A 20,615-nucleotide genomic window follows, 5' to 3' on the forward strand; every position below is an offset into this window, starting at 1 on the left:
GACAAAATGTTAATGGGATTTATCTGTTAATTGAATGATTAAAATATTCCAACCTGAAACCATATAATTGTATGGAATTGATTAGAATGAGTATAATTATAATCAATTAATGTGTAGTTCTACTCAGAATTAAGGTAAAACAATATAGTTAATGTTTATGTCTTTACAGTGTCTAAAAAACAGACTATCTGAGTAGAATTCGGCGCCGACCTTGGCTGGGGACCACAGAATACTTCCCAGGGTCTCCCTATCTTGAGGTAGGACGGGGAGTGATTCCCACAGACACCCCTAATCTTTGTCGGCTGGGTAGTGGGACAGGATGTGCGTAGGATACCTACTGTTGTGTGTGTATGTATGTGCGTAGGATATCTACTGTTTGTGTGGAAGTATGTGCGCAGCTTTAAAATGGATGTTGTTGTGTTCTTGACTTTAGAACGTTCCCTGAATAAACTGTACTAACATTTACCATAAGCTGAGTCTTTGACTAATTATTACTATACCCATGGTCTTACAAACCTCAGGGATTGGTCAGAGCTATTGATGAGCTAGTTATTATCATTGGGATTGAAAATTCTCGTGACACAAAACCTCTCTCATTGTCATTCAAAACCTAGGTTAACCTCCACTGTATTCACATCCTACCATCCCCTTGTCGGTACGTTATGCCTTGAATCTATTCTTCCGCAACAAGAAACCTGCTCCTTTTACTCTCTGTTCCGAAAGCACTAGATGACCAGTTCTTGTAGACTTTAGCCATACCCTTATCCTACTCCTCCTCTATTCCTCTGGTGATGTAGAGGTTAATCCAGACCCTGCAGTGCCTAGCTCCACTTCCATTCCCCAGGCGCTCTCTTTTGTTGACTTCTGTAACCGTAAAAGCCTTGGTTTCATGCATGTTAACCTCTTAAACCTTTTGTAACTAGGGGGCAGTATTTTCATTTTTGGAGAATTGTTTTTAAACAAGATATTTTGTCACGAAAAGATGCTCGACTATGCATATAATTGAGAGCTTTGGATAGAAAACACACACGTTTCCAAAACTGCAAAGATATCGTCTGTGAGTGCAACAGAACTGATGTTACAGGCGAAACCCAGATAAAAATTCAATCAGGAAGTCTCGCATTTTTTCAAACCGCCTCATGCCAATGACTCCTTATATGGCTGAAGATGAGCTTACGTTTTCTATGTATTCCCCAAGGTGTCTACAGCATTGTGACGTCTTTTTACGCATTTATGTTGAAGAATAGCCGTAAGGGACAACATTTAGCAAGTGGTCACATTATGGCTCCCGCAGAAAATCTTGCGTAAAGTACACCAGTAGCCATTTTTCAAATCGCTTCTTATGAGAAACCAATTGTCCCGACGGATATATTATCGAATTGTTATGTGAAAAACACCTTGAGGATTGATTCTAAACAACGTTTGCCATGTTTCTGTCTATATTCTGGAGCTAATTTGGAAAAAAGTTTGGCGTTGTAGTGACCGCATTTTCCGGTCGATTTCTCAGCCAAACATGACGAACAAACGGGAGCTATTTCGCCTACAAAAATAATATTTTGGGAAAAAAGGTACATTTGCTATCTAACTGGGAGTCTCCTGAGTGAAAACATCTGAAGTTCTTCATAGGTAAATTATTTAATTTGATTGCTTTTCTTATTTTCGTGAAAATGTTGCCTGCTGCCAGCAGAGCCTAGCATAGCATTATGCCATGATAAACTTACACAAATGCTTGTTTAGCGTTGGCTGTAAAGCATATTTTGAAAATCTGAGATGACAGTGTGATTAACAAAAGGCTAAGCTGGGTCTCAATATATTTAATTTGTGATTTTCATGAATGAAAGATTTTTTAGGAAGATTTGTCTGCTGCGTTATGCCAATTCGTTTGAAGCTGTGATTACGCTCCCGGATCTGGGTTTGATAGTCGCAAGAAGTTAAAGCTAGGGGGCAGATTCTTCACTTTTGGATAATTAGCATGCCCAATTTCAACTTCCTGCTACTCATGCCAAAAATATAAGATATGCATATTATTCATAGATTTGGATAGAAAACACTCTGAAGTTTCTAAAACTGTTTGAATCATGTCTGTGAGTATAACAGAACTTATGTTGCAGGCAAAACCCCGAGGACTAACTGTTCAGGTTTTTTTTTCTTCCCTCATCTCTGTTCACTTATTGTCTTTGCCATTGGATATTTAATAGTAACCAATTTTCAGTTCCTACCGCTTCCACACGATGTTGCCAGTCTTGGTTGAGGTTATTCCTTTGTGCATTGAAGAAGTAGGCCAACTCGGAACAGGGGACACTTTTGTGAGTTGCGCAAGACCGTGAAAAGCAGAGCTGGTTTCTTTTCATTCATGTATTGAATACAGATTGCCCCGTCTACAATGAGATCGATTATTAACGTTTAAAAATACCTAACGTTGTATTACAAAAGTAGTTAAAATATTTTGGCAAAGTTTATGGGCAACTTTTGAAATATTTTGTAGTGACGTTGTGTTTTTGTAAGCTGTTTTTTTTTCTGGATCAAACGCGCTTTATAAATGGACATTTCCAATATATATGGACGGAATTAATCGAACAAAAAGAACCAATTGTGATGTTTATGGGACATATTGGAGTGCCAACAAAAGAAGCTCGTCAAAGGTAATGCATATTTTATATTTTATTTCAGCGTTTTGTGTAGCGCCTGCTACACTAGCTCCTTTGTTTACTGCTGGTGCAGATGGGTGCAGATTATCAGATAATAGCTTCTTATGCTTTCGCCAAAGCATTTTACAAATCTGACATGTTGGCTGGATTCACAACGAGTGTAGCTTTAATTGAGTATCTTACATGTGTGATTTAATGAAAATCTGAATTTTATAGCATTTTATTTGAATCTGGTGTTCTGCATTTCCCCTGGCAATTGGCCAGTTGAGATGCTAGCGTCTCCCATATCCATAAGAGGTTTTAACATTAGAAGCCTCCTCCCTAAGTTGTTTTTTTCACTGCCTTAGCACACTGCCAACCCGGATATTGGACTTTACAGCCTAAGCTATGAAATAGGGTATAAAGTATCAGCCTACTTGGCGACACCCACAGAACCACTATTTTTGCACAAAAATGAATTCACACAAGTTTCAAATACCAATGTCCATTCCGATATTCTAATATTCCTATAACGTACCCATCCCTATATTCTATTCTATCAACAATGTTTCTGCATTAAAGCATACCGGAAGACAGTGTTTACAACATATTCTTCAGAAGGTATTCATACCCCTTGACTTATTCCATATTTTTTTGCATTACAGCCTAAATTCAAAATAGATTAAAAATATTAATCACATGTACACATATACCCCATAATGACAAAGTAAAAACAGGTTTTTAGAAATGTTATGCACATTTATTGAAAACGAAATACAGATATATCTCATTTACATAAGTATTCACATCCTTGAGTGTTATGTGAGTTGTGTTACATGTTAGAATCACATTTGTCAGCGTTTACAATTCTGGGTCTTTCTAAGTAAGTCTCGAAAAGATTTAAAAACCTGCATTGTACTCTATTTTTCAAGGTGGTTGTTGATAATTGCTAGACAGCCATTTTAAAGCAGATTGAGGACAAAACAGTAACTCGGCCACTCCGGTATATTCACTGTCTTCATGGTAAGCAACTCCAGTGTATATTTGGACAAGTGTTTTAGGTTATTGACCTGCTGTAAGGTGAATTCATCTCCCAGTGGCTGGTGGACAGCAGACTGAACCAGGTTTTCCTCTAGGATTTTGCTTGTGCTTAGTTCCATTCCTTATATTTTTCATCCAGAAAAACTCCTCAGTCCTAAACGATTACAAGAGTACCCATAACATGATGCAGCAACCACTGTGCTTGAAAATATGGAGAGTGGAATGTGTTGTATTGAATTTGCCCCAAACAAAACACTTTGTATTTAGGACAATTGATTTGCTTTGCCACATTTTATGCAGTATTATTTTAGTGCCTTGTTGCAAACAGGATGCATGTTTTGGAATATATCAGGCTTCCTTCTTTTCACTCTGTCAATTAGGTTAAACCTCTTATGGCTGCGATCCCCATACAGGGATCAACATCAGGGGAAATTTCAGAGTGACAACTAAAAATACAACGTCGCCACATTAAACATTCTTGAAAATGCAAGTGTCTTACATCCTTCAAAAGATTAGTATCTTGGTCATCAAACTACGTTTTTCGATTTAAAATAGCTATTACAGAGAACAAATCCCATTTCTTTTTAAACTTTATTTAACCAGGCAAGTCAGTTAAGAACAAATTCTTATTTTCAATGACGGCCTAGGAACAGCAGGTTAACTGCCTGTTCAGGGGCAGAATGACAGATTTGTACCTTGTCAGCTCGGGGATTTGTACTTGCAACCTTTCGGTTACCAGTCCAACACTCTAACCACTAGGCTACCCTGCCACCTCAAACAAAAGCCCCATGCTTTTGTTTGAGAAGAGCAATTAACAAAATCATTTTCCACCATGACAGTTTTTACACATTCACATCTGAAGGTAAAATTATGACTTAAATTCTGATATCTTGCTCTTACTTCTCTTCCTGAGGGTCCCAGTGATCAAATGAAGTGCGGTTTTCTTTGATAAAATACATTTTTATACCCTAAATCGAAACATTTTGTAACCCGTTTGTGCCGTGAATTCCATCTCTATCAATTTTTTACGGAGCATTCGACGTAATTACACACTGTAAACCATCGTTTATCTAGTCATGGTTGGTTTCAGTGCATTCCTCTGGGTGCTTGCAACACAGCCAAATGTCATTGTTTTTTGCGCGGAGAATTGGCCGAAGTGAACTGATTTGAAGACAACGAGCAATGACCACCTTGCGCACCAATAATTTTAATGAAGCTTCGTTGATTGACTTTCTGCCCAATGACAACTGATCTTATTGAAATCTAGCTGGGTAATGAGCCAATGAGCTGACGTAAACGCCAGTATGTCATGGTTTTGGTTTGGACCACTATTCCTTGTTTGTAAATGCACACGTAAGGAACTCCATTCTCGCCTTGACTATCAGAGGAGTTGCTGTGACGCTTGTTAGGCGCAGCAGTATTTCGGAAAGATGTATTTTCAACGATTTCATTGAAGACATCATGCCGAATAAATCAGGAAAAGCGAAGTCAGTCTAAAGTGAAAGTGAAAGTGAGAGATGTCTTGTTTGAGGAATATTTGAGTGTTATAATTCAAACAGGAACTGAGGAGCTGTTTCTGCAAGGACAGGACAGACTTCTGGACGGGTAAGTGCTAATGCCGCTTTATGAAAAAAATCAATATATATATATTTTGCTATGAAGTGTGTGTGTATGTGTGTGTGTGTGTGTGTGTGTGTATATATGCGTATGTGTGTGTATATATATGTATACGTATGTATGTGTATATACATATATATATATATACATGTATGTATGTATGTATGTATGTATGTATGTATGTATGTGTGTGTGTATACATATATACATGTGTGTATGTATACATACGTATACATATATACGTGTGTGTGTGTGTATGTATGTATATTGTATAAAAAAAATGGAAAATATATATATTTTCCATTTTTTTATTCAAATGGAATGGAGTAGAACAGCAAACACACACATGGCCACTGCACCTGCTACTCCTCTCTATTTCCATATGAAATAGCCATTGGGTGCTGTTCAGGGAAGGGCAGGCCCACAACAATGGCCAGAGTTGAATGGAACAGCACTTCACCTTCGTGACTGTTCTCTCTGCTCTATACAATACATATCTGTTTATTTTATGTGATGATAAAAGGCTCATACATTAAATATTTTTTAAATGTTTTCTTTCACAGTGATAGCGACTCCGACTGGGAGCCCCCGGTGCCAAGCTGCCCGCTCTACCTCTGCCCCCTCTACTCCTGCCTCCAGTGGTGTTCATATACCACAGTTCATTACTGCAGGCATGACTGTGCCTCAGGGCCAAAAGGGCTCAGCATGGAGGCATCGTTGTGTCTGTGTCGCATGAACTGCACCACTTGTTCAGTTTGCCTCTGCTTTACATTAGAAAGAGACTGCTATGGGACATGGCACAGGCAGCAAAATGTTGTGTAGAGGACTTCCAAACGGTGTACTGTTTTTTGTTAATATTTATTTTCTAATGTTTTTTGATGATTTTTTTTGTGTGTGTGTTAGAATTGCTTTTTGATATGTTGTATATAGTTATTTGCACTGTTGTATATAGTTATAGGTCTTTTCACCAATTGGGCCACTTGGGTACATTTGGGCAACTTGTGTGGGACACCTGGGTGACTTCATGCTAAATTTCATGTAGCTCACCCACACCTACAGTTGCCCTCTTGTGTTATCCATCAACATGATCTCCAATATCCTATTCTAGTACATGTGAAAGATGATGCTACAACAATAAAAAACAGAAAACGTATGCTCTTTCTTTCTCTTTGCTTCCACCAGATCTGTGTTATATTCTCCTACATTCAATTAACATTTCCACAAACTTCAGAATGTTTCCATTCAAATGATACCAAGAACATGCATATCCTTGCCTCTGGGGCTGAGCTACAGGCAGTTAGATTAGGGTATGTCTTCAGGCGGAAATTGAGAACAAGGGAATGCAGCCATAAGAGGTTTAATATTGTGGAGTAACTACAATGTTGTTGATCCATTCTCAGTTTTCTCCTATCACAGCCAATAAACTCTGTAACTGTTTTAAAGTCACCATTGGCATCATGGTGAAATCCCTATATGGTTTCCTTCCTTTCCAGCAACTGAGTTAGGAAGGATCCCTGTATCTTTGTAGTGACTGTGTGTTTTTATACACCATCCAAAGTGTATTTAATAACTTCACCATGCTCAAAGGGATATTCAAGGTATATTTTCTTAGTCATACACTTCCACCACCAGGTGCCCTTCTTTGCGAGGCATTGGAACACCTCCCTGGTGTTTGTGGTTGAATCTGTGTTTGAAATGCACTGCTCGACTAAGGGAACATACAATTATCTGTATGTGTGGGGTACAGTGGTGAGGCAGTTATTCAGAAATCATGTTAAAAACAATTATTGCACACAGAATGAGTCCATGCAACTTATGTGACTTGTTAATCACAATTCTTTACTCCTGGAGTTATTAAGGCTTGTCAAAACAAAGTGGTTGAATACTTATTGACTCAAGACATTTCAGCTTTTTGTTGTTAATGAATTTGTAAAAAAATATATATAGAAAAACATAATTCCACTTTGACATTGTGGAGTATTGTGTGTAGGCCAGTGACACACAATTCCAATTTCATCAATTTTAAAATGCAGGTTGTAAATCAACAAAATGTGGAAAAATAAATACTTTCTGAAGGCACTGTGTGCTTCCATTGCAAACAAGAAAGTAAACATACTTTACAGCCAGCATTGTTATAGTCTCTACGACCAACATGTCTTGTCTTTCAGTCAAACAGGCTATTCCAGATTACCATTTGTATTTGCCACCTGTTTTTAGTAAGGACAGGATACACACCCACACAGAGGGAAACAACAGTCACATGCAGCTATAATATGCAGTAAAATGCAGCCTAGGAAACTGCAATCACATGCAGCTATAATATGTAGTAATATGTAGACTATGAAACAACCAATATGCCAACAGCTGTAGCCTGGGGAAAAACAGTCATATTCAGCTGTAGCTTAGGATACAAAAGTCATATGCGGCTGTAGGTTATAGATAAAGAGATTAATATGTAGGATTAACCTTTAAAGAGGAGAATAACCTTACCTGATACCTCAAGCTTTACTGGTGGCATGGCTTGACTTAGAACACTGCTGGTGCTGTGTGAAGAATTCTGTGTGTGGTTAGCTACAGAAGTCTACTGTCCTTTTATAGAGAAAGCTTTTTTTGCTCATTGGGCACTACACTGCTCGCTAGTGAGCTACACACTCCACTGGCAGTCAATATGGAGGCGGTGCATTATATAATCCTGGTATATAACCCATTGCTGAGGAACAAAGGGACAGGGAGGGGAGAGAGAGAGAGTGGAAAGAGAGCCAGCATCATTCAGGAATGAGAATACAGGGACAGTTATAGAACAGTCCCTTTTCTGATCTTCACACCAGGGTCAGGGGTTAATTTCAATGTATAGAGGCAGAGAACCATTGCGATAGGTCCTATTTCACTGTAGTATTTTTTTGTTTGTTTACTTCCTGAATTGAATGAAATAACTGCTTCTCACAGGCAATTCTTGTAGTTTTATTGCATGTTGTTTCCTAGGATGTGCAGTGCTTTTAGGCTTGAACTTGAACCTTTAGGCTAAGTCATCTTGTAGTGGGAAGTGATTATGGGCTATTTGTACATCTTACATCATAGGGGCATGGGTCAAATGAGTTTCATTGCTTTCATCCCACACACACACCTCTACTATTAGTATTCAACTATTCTCTAATGGCACTATCATGAAAAATGCATAGTAGTTCTCTATCTATACATTCACTGGACATTTAAACCAATATATTGTGTATTTTTTTAATCAAATAGAAGGATGCTGGCCTGTTCAAATACTTGTGTAATAAAATAACAAAATGGACATAGAGAATAGACCGGTGGCAGTTAATGTGCACTGGTTTGTCTTCACTTTCCCCGGTTCAGTCAGTGGATCAAACATATATGGCCGGACATATACTGTGTAAACCTGTTACACATTCAGATCATCTCTGATATACTAGCATACAACTCCCCCATGTGGCTATTCAGATGATGGCTAAACAGTGAGGTACAGTAGAACCTTGGACATTTATTACCACTCTTTGAAAACCAATGCACAAATGAATATTTTTTTACTTAGAATTAAATAATGAAAAGAAAAATCCGTTATTAGGCTATACAGTCATTCTACACGGACTTTGAATTCAGTTTTAGAAACACAATTTGTCAGTCTTTCGTTTGAGGAACATGCAGCAAGCTATGCATGCCTAGTTTGTTAATTTACCCTAGCAGATGCTCTTATATTCCCATGCCCTAATCACAGTCACCGCAAATCTATTTTTAACAACAATATCATTAAATAAAATAAACTTGAAAATTATACTTTCCCAAATGAACAAAAATTGCAAGTGCATATAGGCCTAACTGATTATATGCAGTTGCTGTGTTAAAAAAACCAAATGGCTTTTTCTCAAATTCAGTGACGATCAGATACTTTTTTGTTTTTTTTTATTTCACCTTTACGTAACCAGGTAGACCAGTTGAGAACAAGTTCTCATTTACAACTGCGACCTGGCCAAGTTAAAGCAAAGCATTGCGACAAAATCAACAACACAGTTACACATAAACAAACATACAGTCAATCACACAATAGAAAATTATATTTACAGTGTGTGCAAATGTAGATGAGTGGGGAGGTAAGGCAATAAATAGGCCATGGAGGCAAAATAATTATAATTTAGCATTAACACTGGAGTGATAGATGTGCAGATTGTGATACGCAAGTAGAGGTACTGGGGTGCAAAAGAGCAAGATGATAAGTAACAACATGAGGTAGTTGGGTGTGGTATTTACAGATTGGCTGTGTACAGGTACAGTGAACGGTGAGCTGCTCTGACAGCTGATGCTTAAAGTTAGAGAGGGAGATTTAAGACTCCAGCTTCAGTGATTTTTGCAATTCGTTCCAGTCATTGGCAGCAGCGAACTGGAAGGAAAGGCAGCCAAAGCAATTGTTTGCTTTGGGGGTGACCAGTAATATATACCTGCTGGAGCACGTGCTACCGGTGGGTGTTGCTATGGTTACCATTGAGCTGAGATAAGGTGGGGCTTTACCTAGCATAGACTTACAGATGACCTGGAGCAAATGGGTTTGGCAACAAATATGTGGTAAGGGCCAGCCAACGAGATCTGGTGGGTAGTATATGGGGCTTTGGTGACAAAACGGATGACACTGTGATAGACTACATCCAGTTTGCTAAGTATTGTGTTGGAGGCTATTTTGTAAATGACATCGCCGAAGTCAAGGATCGGTAGGATAGTCAGTTTTGCGAGGGTATGTTTGGCAGCATGAGTGAAGGAGGCTTTGTTGTGAAATAGGAAGCAGATTCTAGATTTAATTTTGGATTGGAGATGGTTAATGTGAGTCTGGAAGGAGAGTTCACAATCTAACCAGACACCAAGGTATTTGTAGTTGTCCACAAATTCTAAGTCAGAACTGTCCAGAGTAGTGATGTCAGTCGGGCGGGAGGGTGTGGGCAGCAATCGGTTGAAGAGCATGCATTTAGTCTTACTTGCATTTAAAAGCAGTTGGAGATGGATACAGAATGTTGTCATCTGTGTAGAGGTGGATCAGAGAAACACCAGCAGCAAGTATGACATCATTGATATATACAGAGAAAAGGGTCGGCCTGAGAATTGAACCTGTGGCACTCCCATAGAGACTACCAGAGGTCCAGACATCAGGACCTCCAATTTGACACACTAAACTCTACCTGAGAAGTAGTTGGTGTACCAGGCGAGGAAGACATTTGAGAAACCAAGGCTATTGGGTCTGTCGATAAGAATGCGGTGATTGACAGAGTCGACAGCCTTGGCCAGGTCGATGAAGACTGCTGCACAGTACTGTATTTTATCGATGGCGGTTATGATGTTGTTTAGAAATTTGAGCATGGCTGAGGTGCACCCATGGCCAGCTCGGAAACCAGATTGCATAGTGGAGAAGGTACGGTGGAATTCGAAATGGTCTGTTATCTGTTTTTTAACTTGGCTTTCAAAGATTTTAGAAAGGCAGGGCAGGATGGATATAGGTCTATAACAGTTTTGGTCTAGAGTGTCTCCCCCTTTGAATAGGGGAATGACTGTGGCAGCTTTCCAATCTTCGGGGATCTCAGATGATACGAAAGAGATGTTGAATAGGCTCGTAATAGGGGTTGCAACAATTTCGGTGGATAATATTAGAAAGAGAGGGTCCAGATTGTTGAGCCCAGCTGATTTGTAGGGATCCAGATTTTGCAGCTCTTTTAGAACATCAGCTTCCTGGATTTAGGTGAAGGTGAAGCAAGGGGGGGCTTGGACAAGTTGCTGAAGGGGGTGCAGTTGGCCGGGGTAGGGGTAGCCAGGTGGAAAACATGGCCAGCCATAGAGAAATTGATCATCGAAGATTTATAGGTGGTGACAATGTTTCCTATCCTCAGTGCAGTGGGCAGCTGGGAGGTGCTCTTATTCTCCATGGACTTTACAGTGTCCCAAAACATTTTGGAATTAGTGCTACAGGATGCAAATTTCTGTTTCAAAAAGCTAGCCTTGAGGAAAGCACTTTTAAAGAATATCCAGACATCCTCTACTGACGGAATGAGGTCAATATCCTTCCAGGATACCCGGGCCAGGTCGATTAAAAAGGCCTGCTCGCTGAAGTTTTTTAGGGAGAGTTTGACAGTGATGATGGGTGGTCATTAGACCGCAGACTCATTACGCACACAGGCAATAAGGCACTGAATGCTGAGATCCTGGTTGAAGACAGCAGAGGTGTATTTAGAGGGCAGGTTGGTTAGGATGATATCTAAGAGGGTGCCCATGGTTACGGACTTAGGGTTGTACCTGGTAGGTTCCTTGATAATTTGTGTGAGATTGAGGGCATCTAGCTTAGATTGTAAAACGGCCGGGGTGTTAACCATGTCCCGGTTTAGGTCACCTAACAATACGAGCTCTGAAGATAGATGGGGGGCAATAAATTCACATGTGCTGTCCAGGTCACAGCTGGGGGCTGAAGGGGGTCTATAATAAGTGGCAATGGTGAGAGACTTGTTTCTGGAAAGGTGGCTTTTTAAAAGAGGAAGCTCAAATTGTTTGGCCACAGACCTGGATAGTATGACAGAACTCTGCAGGCTAACTCTGCAGTAGATTGAAACTCCGCCCTCCTTGGTAGTTCAGAAAATAGTTAGGGGGGGGAATTTCAGGATTTTTGGTGACCTTACTTTAGCCATGATTCAGACCCGGCAAGGACATCAGGGTTGGTGGAGTGTCCTAAAGCAGTGAATAAAACATGCATGAAACCAAGGCTTTTGCGGTTACAGAAGTCAACAAATGAGAGCGTCTGGGGAATGGGAGTGGAGCTAGGGGCTGCAGGGCCTGGGTTAACCTCTACATCACCAGAGGAACAGAGGAGGAGTAGGATAAGGGTACTGCTAAAGGCTATAAGAACTGGTCGTCTAGTGCATTCGGAACAGAAAGTAAAAGGAGCAGATTTCTGGGCGCGGAAAAATAGATTCAAGGCATAACGTACAGACAAAGGTATTGTAGGATGTGAATACAGTGGAAGTAAACCTAGGCATTGAATGACGATGAGAGAGTTTTGTCTCGAGAGGCACGATTTAAGCCAGGTGAAGTCATTGCATGTGTGGGGGGTGGAACAAAAGGGCTAACTAAGGCATATTGAGAGGGGCTGGAGGCTCTACAGTGAAATAAGACAATAATCACTAACCAAAACAGCAATAGACAAGAATATTGACATCAGTGAGAGGCATTTGTAGCCGAGTGATCATCGGGGCCAGTGAGTAGCTAGGCGAGCTGGAGAGACAGTGATTCAGACATCTAGCAGGCCAGGGAAAGCAGGCTAGCAAATCAAATCAAATTTTATTTGTCACATACACATGGTTAGCAGATGTTAATGCGAGTGTAGCGAAATGCTTGTGCTTCTAGTTCCGACAATGTAGTAATAACCAACAAGATGGGCCTTCGGGGGACGTCGCAACAGAAGAGCATTTTGAAACCCCCTCGGACAGTTACGTCTGCAGACCAATCGTGATGGATTGGTGGGACACCATGTTGGCAGTAAAAAGGTACAGGCCAATTGGCAAATTAGGTATTGTAGCCAAAGAAATGGCTGATTGACCTCTTCAGCTAGCCGGGAGATGGGCCTAGCTCCAGGCTAGCTCCAGGCTAACTGGTGTTTGATTCGGGACAGAGACATTAGCCAGGAGTAGCCAGTCGGATAACAGCTAGCTATCTACGATGATCCGGTGTAAAGTTTCAGAGCTTGCAGTTGGAATCCGGAAATGTGGTAGAGAAAAAGCAGTCCGATATGCTCTTGGTTGATATTGCGCTGTGCAGACTGGCAGGAATTGACCAGGCTGAGGCTGGCTGACGTCCGAGATAACGGTGCTCGGGGTGCGTCACTTGAGTGGGTTGAGTCACTGACTTGATCTTCCTGTCCGGGTTGGCCCCCCCTTGGGTTGTGCTGTGGCGGAGATCTTTGTGGGCTATACTCGGCCTTGTCTCAGGATGGTAAGTTGGTGGTTGAAGATATCCCTCTCGTGGTGTGGGGGCTGTGCTTTGGCGAAATGGGTGGGGTTATGTCGTGGAGTATTTCTCCTGTCTTATCTGTCTTATCTGGTGTCCTGTGTGAATGTAAGTATGCTCTCTCTAATTCTCTCTTTCTTTCTCTCTCTCGTAGGACCTGAGCCCAAGGACCATGCCTCAGGACTCAGGACTCCTTGCTGTGCCCAGTTCACCTGGCCGTGCTGCTGCTCCAGTTTAAACTGTTCTGCCTGCGGCTATGGAACCCTGACCTGTTCACCGGATGTGCTACCTTTCCCAGACCTGCTGTTTTCAACTCTCTAGAGACAGCAGGAGTGGTAGAGATACTCTGAATGATTGCCCATGAAAAGCCAACTGACATTTACTCCTGAGGTGCTGACCTGTTGTACCCTCAACAACCACTGTGATCATTATTATTTGACCCTGCTGAACATTTGAACATCTTGGCCATGTTCTGTTACAATCTCTACCCAGTACAGCAAGAAGAGGACTGGACACCCCTCATAGCCTGGTTCCTCTCTAGGTTTCTTCCTAGGTTCTGGTCTTTCTAGGGAGCTTTTCCAAGCCACCGTGCTTCTACACCTGCATTGCTTGCTGTTTGGAGCTTTAGGCTGGGTTTCTGTACAGCACGTTGTTACATCAGCTTATGTAAGAGGGGCTTTATAAATACCTTTGATTGATTGATAGCCGTGGCTAACTGACTACCTAGCTAGTAGCTAGTTAGCTGGCTAGCTGCTGATGGGGGTCCGGTTCTAAAGTGTAAAAATAGCAGATCCGTACCATATTAGGTGAGGCGGGTTGCAGGAGAGCATGTTCAGTCCGTAGATGGAAATTGAGATAAAAAATATAAAAAATATACACGAAGGAAAAGATATATACATGGGATGGGACAAGACAAACAGACTGCTATGCCATCTTGGATGTTGTAACTTGGTTCTATTGTGCTCAATTTTTACAGGTGACAGACAACCTTAGCAATGTTCCAGACTTAGATTATCCTCTTTTTTAACAATAGCCTGTATAGAAATCAAAATGTCTCTGGTGCTGCAGCATGCACTCATTCGTTGTCATGCTCTGTTGTGGTATTAAAAAGATTTTGCTTGTCTCCAGTCATCTACAATTACGTAGAATTGCATGAAATGCATTTATAAAAGGCATTTTTTTCTCAGACTGCAAATAAGATGATAGAATTATGCAGTGTTTTTATTATAATGAAGATCTTTTCACCCTTACCCTCTGCTAATCCACAACCTTCTGGCCACTTTGCCATGTAATGCTTACAAAGCATGCATAGCTCCCTAGACAAGCCCCTCCCCACCTAGTACATTTTGATCTGTCACTTGGTATATGGGTAAGGCTATGAAAAAATAGGACACATTTTTTGCAAATATGATTCATGTGGTTTCAACTATACTATACTGAAATATAAACAACATACAACAATTTCCAACAATTTCCAAGAGTTAAAGTTCAGATAAGGAAATCAGTCAATTTAAATAAATTCATTAGGCCCTAATCTATGGATTTCACATGACTGGGCAGGGTTGCAGCCATGGGTTGGCCTTGGAGGGCACTTGGCAGCCAGGCCCAGTCAATCAGAAATAGGTTTTCACCACAAAAGGGCTTTATTACATACATAAATACTCCTCAGAACCCCCCCCCCCCTGGGCTGGGCTGGCGTGGTTACACGTGGTCTGCAGTTGTGAGGCCGGTTGGACATACTGCCAAATTCTCTAAAATTATGTTGGAGGCAACTTAAGGTAGAGAAATGAATGAATGCAGTCGTCATGTTACAAGTTACAGTCCCTCAAAACTTGAGACATCTGTGGCATTGTGTTGTATGTCAAGAGGCCTTTTTTAATCCCCAGCACAAGGTGCACCTTTATAATGATCACGCTGTTTAATCAGCTTCTTGATATGCCACACCTGTCAGGTGGATTAATTATCTTGGCAAGGGAGAAATGCTTACTAACAGGGATGTAAACAAATTTGAACACAACATTTGAGAGAAATATGCCTTTTGTGTATATGGAAAATATCTGGGATTTTTTATTTCAGCTCATGAAACATGGGAACAACACTTTACATGTTGTGTATATATCTTTGGTCAATGTATTTTTTTATAGTTTTGAGGCTGCATAGTCAAAACATTGGGTAAAGTGTCCCATTTGCAAGTGTGGACAAAAACAACAACAATATGTGATACAACATAGATTTAACCATGCAAATCTTGTCCAAGTTATAAACAAAAAGGATCACTATATAATAGTATAATATAAACCCACATTATAAGTTTGTGACAAAAGGGCTTAGGTTAATTGCCCTGACGTAGTTCTTACTAACATAACCTTTCAAACAAGGCTGACTTTGTTAAGTTCCTGAAATCAAAGATGAAATTGTCCAGGCATATGGGGCAAAATGTACACTGAATGATATGGTCCCTGTTCAGTGTCTGTACCTTCAGTATGGTCTATATCCCCCACAGCATAGCAACGGCCTTGCGGATCCTCACATCATGGTAGCTGAAAAGGCAACGGTCCCCATGGACGTGGTGAATAGGCCAGACTTGACCAGTTTGAATCTTCAGGTCACCTTGGACATAGTATGTCAGCATTACCCCTGTGATGCACAGAGCTGGTCTATATGGGTCAATAAAGCCCACTGCATGAACGTTACACAATATTCTTCTGGGATGGGGTCAACTGGTGACATTTCAATTTAGGAAGTCAACTGAAATTCCATTTCTACTTTCAATTTTCTTTGGAATGGAATTTCAGTTTTCAGATTCAAGACTACCTTGAATTGACTGAATTGAAATGTAATTGATCCCAACCCTGATATTCAGCCCAATGTCCCATCCCCTTTGAGGCCATAGTAGAGCCACCTTACCAGTGTCCATGGAGGGTGAGGGCAGCTGCAATAAAGTAGTCCATGCACTGGGTGCATGTAGGTGGCAAGTGAGATGACTAGCAGCAGTGGGCTCACAACACTCACCTGTCAAGTGCAGGGACGCAGCCTTGGAACCAGCAGCAGCAGCTGAAAACACAGCTGAAAGGGAGATATTAGCTAGGCCTACCTTAGAGAAAGTAAAGACTCAGCGGCACCACGGTCACAGGCAATCATAAATCATTTTTCAAACAAGACTCAGCAGTGTGACTTGATCATGAGCACCAGTGTGCCAGAGAATGTGAGGCAAGAGGATGCACTCGTCAGCACCATCACCGATACTCAGAACAAATCTCAAACAAATCTCAGTGCTTCAAAAAACATGGAAAAAAACAACACACGCAAACATATCAAACGCAAACAGAAAGATGTGAGCAGGATAATGAGCGTGAGCAGCAGTGCAGCCAAATATATTGTCGACAGTTTGAAAAGAGAATGCACCCATCAGCACCATCAAGGATACTGTTGTCTGCGCATGAGGTAATGACGAGTCCAGTATTCAGTAAAGCTGGTCTTTTTAGGTGAATATTGATGAGTCTATCTTTAAGTAAAAAAAGGTAATATATATTATATGTTGATCAAGCAGATCTATTTTTTGTTGTAGTTGTATTTTACCCTCTTCTCTCCCCAAATTTGTGATATCCAATTACGATCTTGTCTCATCGCTGCAACTCCCTAATAGGCTCGGGAGGCAATGGTCGAGTCATGCGTCCTCTGAAACATGACCCGCCAAACTGCAGTCCTTAACACCCACCTACTTAACCCGGAAGCCAGCTGCACCAATGTGTCAGAGGAAACATTCAACTGACCCCCGAAAATTAACATGCAGGGGCCCGGTCCGCCACAAGGAGTCGCCAGAGCGCGATGAGCCAAGTAAAACCCTCCCGACCAAACCCTCCCTGACCCGGATGACGCTGGGCCAGTTGTGCTCCACCCTATGGGACTCCCAGTCATGACCAGTTGTGACACAGCCTGGGATCGATACCGGGTTTGTAGTGATGCCTTAGACCTCTGCGCCACTCGGAAGGCCAAGCAGATTTGTTTTACATCAAGTTTTTATTATTTCAATTTATAGGATTCATACAATACACTTATCGAGTTTTAAAGAACCCCCCCACCCCTCACCGGCAGTCTGATAGCATGTAAAATAAATAATGAGATATAATATAATACATGAATTTTACAAAGTAATCTACTGAACAATACATCATATAGCCTCACAAATAGTGACAAATTATTCATAACATTCATGGATGTTTGGCCCGTTGGTTAAGAGCTCAGAAATGTCTGCTCCATGTGTCCAGAGTGGACACCTTGGCCCTGTGGATCCTGGCCATGGAGAGCTTCATAAGTACAATTTCCTTAAATGTGAGCAGCCATTGTTGCAATGGAAAGTGATGAGGTGGAATTGACCTTTGTACATTCATTGGTTCCTGCCAACCACACTATTCGTTGTCGCTCTGACAAGTGCAAATCATAGTCATCACAAAGCTACATCACTATTGGATCTAATTGCATTATTTTATCTGTAAGTACAGAGATTACATCCTTGACTTACCCCTAGAATTCAACCACCCCGGGAAATTCCACAGAACATGCTGAAAAGTACCAAGATCCCTTGTTGTTCAGAACTCACATAATGGCGATGGACTAAATACTCATGTGATGTCTTTTAGGAGGTGTTGGATAGGTTCTGTGGTACATTTTTTATGAATTATTTGGTGATTGTTGTTTCTAGATGATCCAAATATATTTTTCCATACCGTCTCACAATGTATTTGTCTGTTAACAAGTGTAAAATGTTTTTCCCATACAGTGGATAGAGACTATAGATATCAGAAACAAATATTTTTGAGGGGCATCTGCCCGAAGTTTGACCAATGGGTGCACTGCTAATTCTGCTCCCCAGGGGACCCCATAGGCTCGCATGAATAGGCGAACTTGAAGACAACCTTAAGAACACTGGCGGATTTCCTGGAAACTGAGGAGTCTTCACATTGAAAACAACTTTGAAAGTATAAATACCCTCCTTAAAACGAAGAATCTGATATATATGGTCTCTTACACGCTGAGAATTCTTTATTACGCCCTATTGGAGAGTATGAATGCCATTTAAGATTAGATCTCATATGCTTCTCTGTAGTTTAACACATTTACTAAGTATGCTATAACAATAATGCAAATATTTTTGGAGTAAATCAAGGAAATAGTAAATCTAATTTGAGAACGATTGACTCTTCTATAACTTGCAAAATATTTTAGTGGTGAAAGTTGACTTCTCTAGTTACACAGTTGTTGTCATAGCAACATGAGACAAGTTAGCCAGCTACAACCAGGCAAAGTTATCAGACAGATGTTGTAAACGTGACTTTGTTGAAAATTACAATTTTAGGTTATAGAAGCTAGATAACCTTTCAACAACATGTAGGTTATACTGAACACTACTGAATAGATAATCAGTCAGCTAGCTAACAGTTGTGATGATGACTTACTTAGCTAGCTGCTAACGTTAGCTGCTACTGTCACAATCATCCAGCTATCTGGAAAGCTAGTTTACGAGCTAGCTAGTTTGTTGGTGCTCCGCTGTTGAACTTCATAATGATCACAAGTAATTATATCAAGTATTCCTCAAAACTCTTTGTTGTGGATAAATCCTCCTGACCAGTTCACTTATTCCATAGCTTTCCCGGTGCTTGCAATACCCTGTTGTTAAGTCTTCGTCATCACAATAGGACCAGTGGCGTGGTGCTCACTGTGGTGCTCGTGGTTGTCCTCTCCTAGTGATGACACAAACTCCTCTGCGTCTTGTGCTTTGGTGAATGACAGCTGCTGTTCCCTGTGTGTGGCCCTTACCGTTGCTGGATAAACGAGGAATGACTGGATGTTCCTCAATCTGAGTTTGTTCCCGGACCTCGTTGAAGTTGGGAGGTGTGCGTGCTGTAGTCAGGAAAAAAATGCAGTACCCTATGGGCGTGGCGAATGGCTTGGCGGCAGGACCTTGAAGACTGAGTCCTCGGTCTGTCTGTAGCATTAGTAGTCCCAGGTCCTGAGTACTGCGATCGGCTCTTTCTCAAACTTACGAGATATGGATGGTATCCATTAGGGCTCATTCTCTGTAGGACTTTCAGTATGGATCATCAGTATTGTCTCCTTTTAAATACATTCATCTTATATTTGAGCGACATTAACAGTTCTCCATTTTATCCATATTGAGGTGCATTTTCTCCAGTTTTGAAGAACAGTCGTTGATTTTCAGTTTGCTTTCCATATGTTCACCTTGCAGATTGTCCACTTTAGTAGACAGATTGTCAATAACTTTCATCCGTCTCTCAATGTCGTTTGCAATAGCTTCAACAGCTGCTAAAGTCTCTTGATGTTTTTTGTAGAGTGGTTCCACCGGCTCCGCTAACACCTGTTGTAGCATATCCTTGAGCTACTTCTGTTGCTTGGCTAACGCCTCAGAAATCGTGCCAGCTATGAAGGCCTCAGTTTCAGTGCTGAAGGTTGTCTTCTGATGCTTACATATAGGGGATGAAGTCAGAGAAGCACCGTTTGTCTTGCCACCTTAGGTTGCCGGCATTGTTAGTCAGACTTGGGTTATTTTTTTTAAAGTGTTCATTATCAAAATGATGCAAACATATATGAAAAAGAGGTATTGGGTTTTCAGAGCTCTAGTGACTAGCACATTGGTCACGTCAATCAGATCTTTAAAGGGTAATTTACCGGAGTGAAATGGAGCTGAGTGTATCTGGACAGGGGCTCACCTGAAGGGCTCCTCATCCCAACTTTTCCTGCTAAACCTATTCCCCCTCAGGAGACTGAAAAGATTTGGCATGGGTCCTCAGATCCTCAAAAGGTTTTACAGCTGCACCATCGAGAGCATCCTGACATGTTGCATTACCACCTGGTATGTCAACTGCTCGGCCTCCGACCGCAAGGCACTACAGAGGGTAGTCAGAATGGCCCAGTACATCACCGGGGCCAAGTTTCCTGCCATCCAGGACCTCTATACCAGGCAGTGTCAGAGGAAGGCCCTAAAAATTGTCAAAGACTCCAATCACCCTTGTCATAAACTGTTCTCTCTGCTCCCGCACGGTAAGTGGTACCGGAGCGCCACGTCTAGGTCCAAGAGGTTTCTAAACAGCTTCTCCCACCAAGCCATAAGACTCCTGAACATCTAATCAAATGGCTACCCAGACTATTTGCAGTGCCACCCCCTTCCTCACCCCCTCTTTACATCACTGCTACTCTCTGTTGTCATCTATGCATAGTCATGTTAATAACCCTACCTACATGTACATACTACCTCAAATAACCGGTGCCCCCGCACATGTATCGGTACACCCCAGGATATAGTCTCGCTATTGTTATTTCACT

General features: G+C 41.2%; 1 protein-coding gene across 1 annotated transcript in view; it reads right to left on the minus strand.

The window, feature by feature from the left end:
* The window catches only part of bco2a (beta-carotene oxygenase 2a), a 116,588-nt gene extending 108,650 nt beyond the window's left edge, over positions 1-7,938 (minus strand). Inside the window, exon 1 of the mRNA XM_064980745.1 lies at positions 7,776-7,938. Within this exon, the coding sequence (XP_064836817.1) occupies positions 7,776-7,803 (28 nt within the window). The 5' untranslated portion in view covers positions 7,804-7,938. The remainder of the gene's footprint in view (positions 1-7,775) is intronic.
* Positions 7,939-20,615: the final 12,677 nt, after the last annotated feature.

This window comes from Oncorhynchus masou, chromosome 12, assembly GCF_036934945.1.
Source record: "Oncorhynchus masou masou isolate Uvic2021 chromosome 12, UVic_Omas_1.1, whole genome shotgun sequence".
Classification (NCBI taxonomy): Eukaryota; Metazoa; Chordata; class Actinopteri; order Salmoniformes; family Salmonidae; genus Oncorhynchus; species Oncorhynchus masou.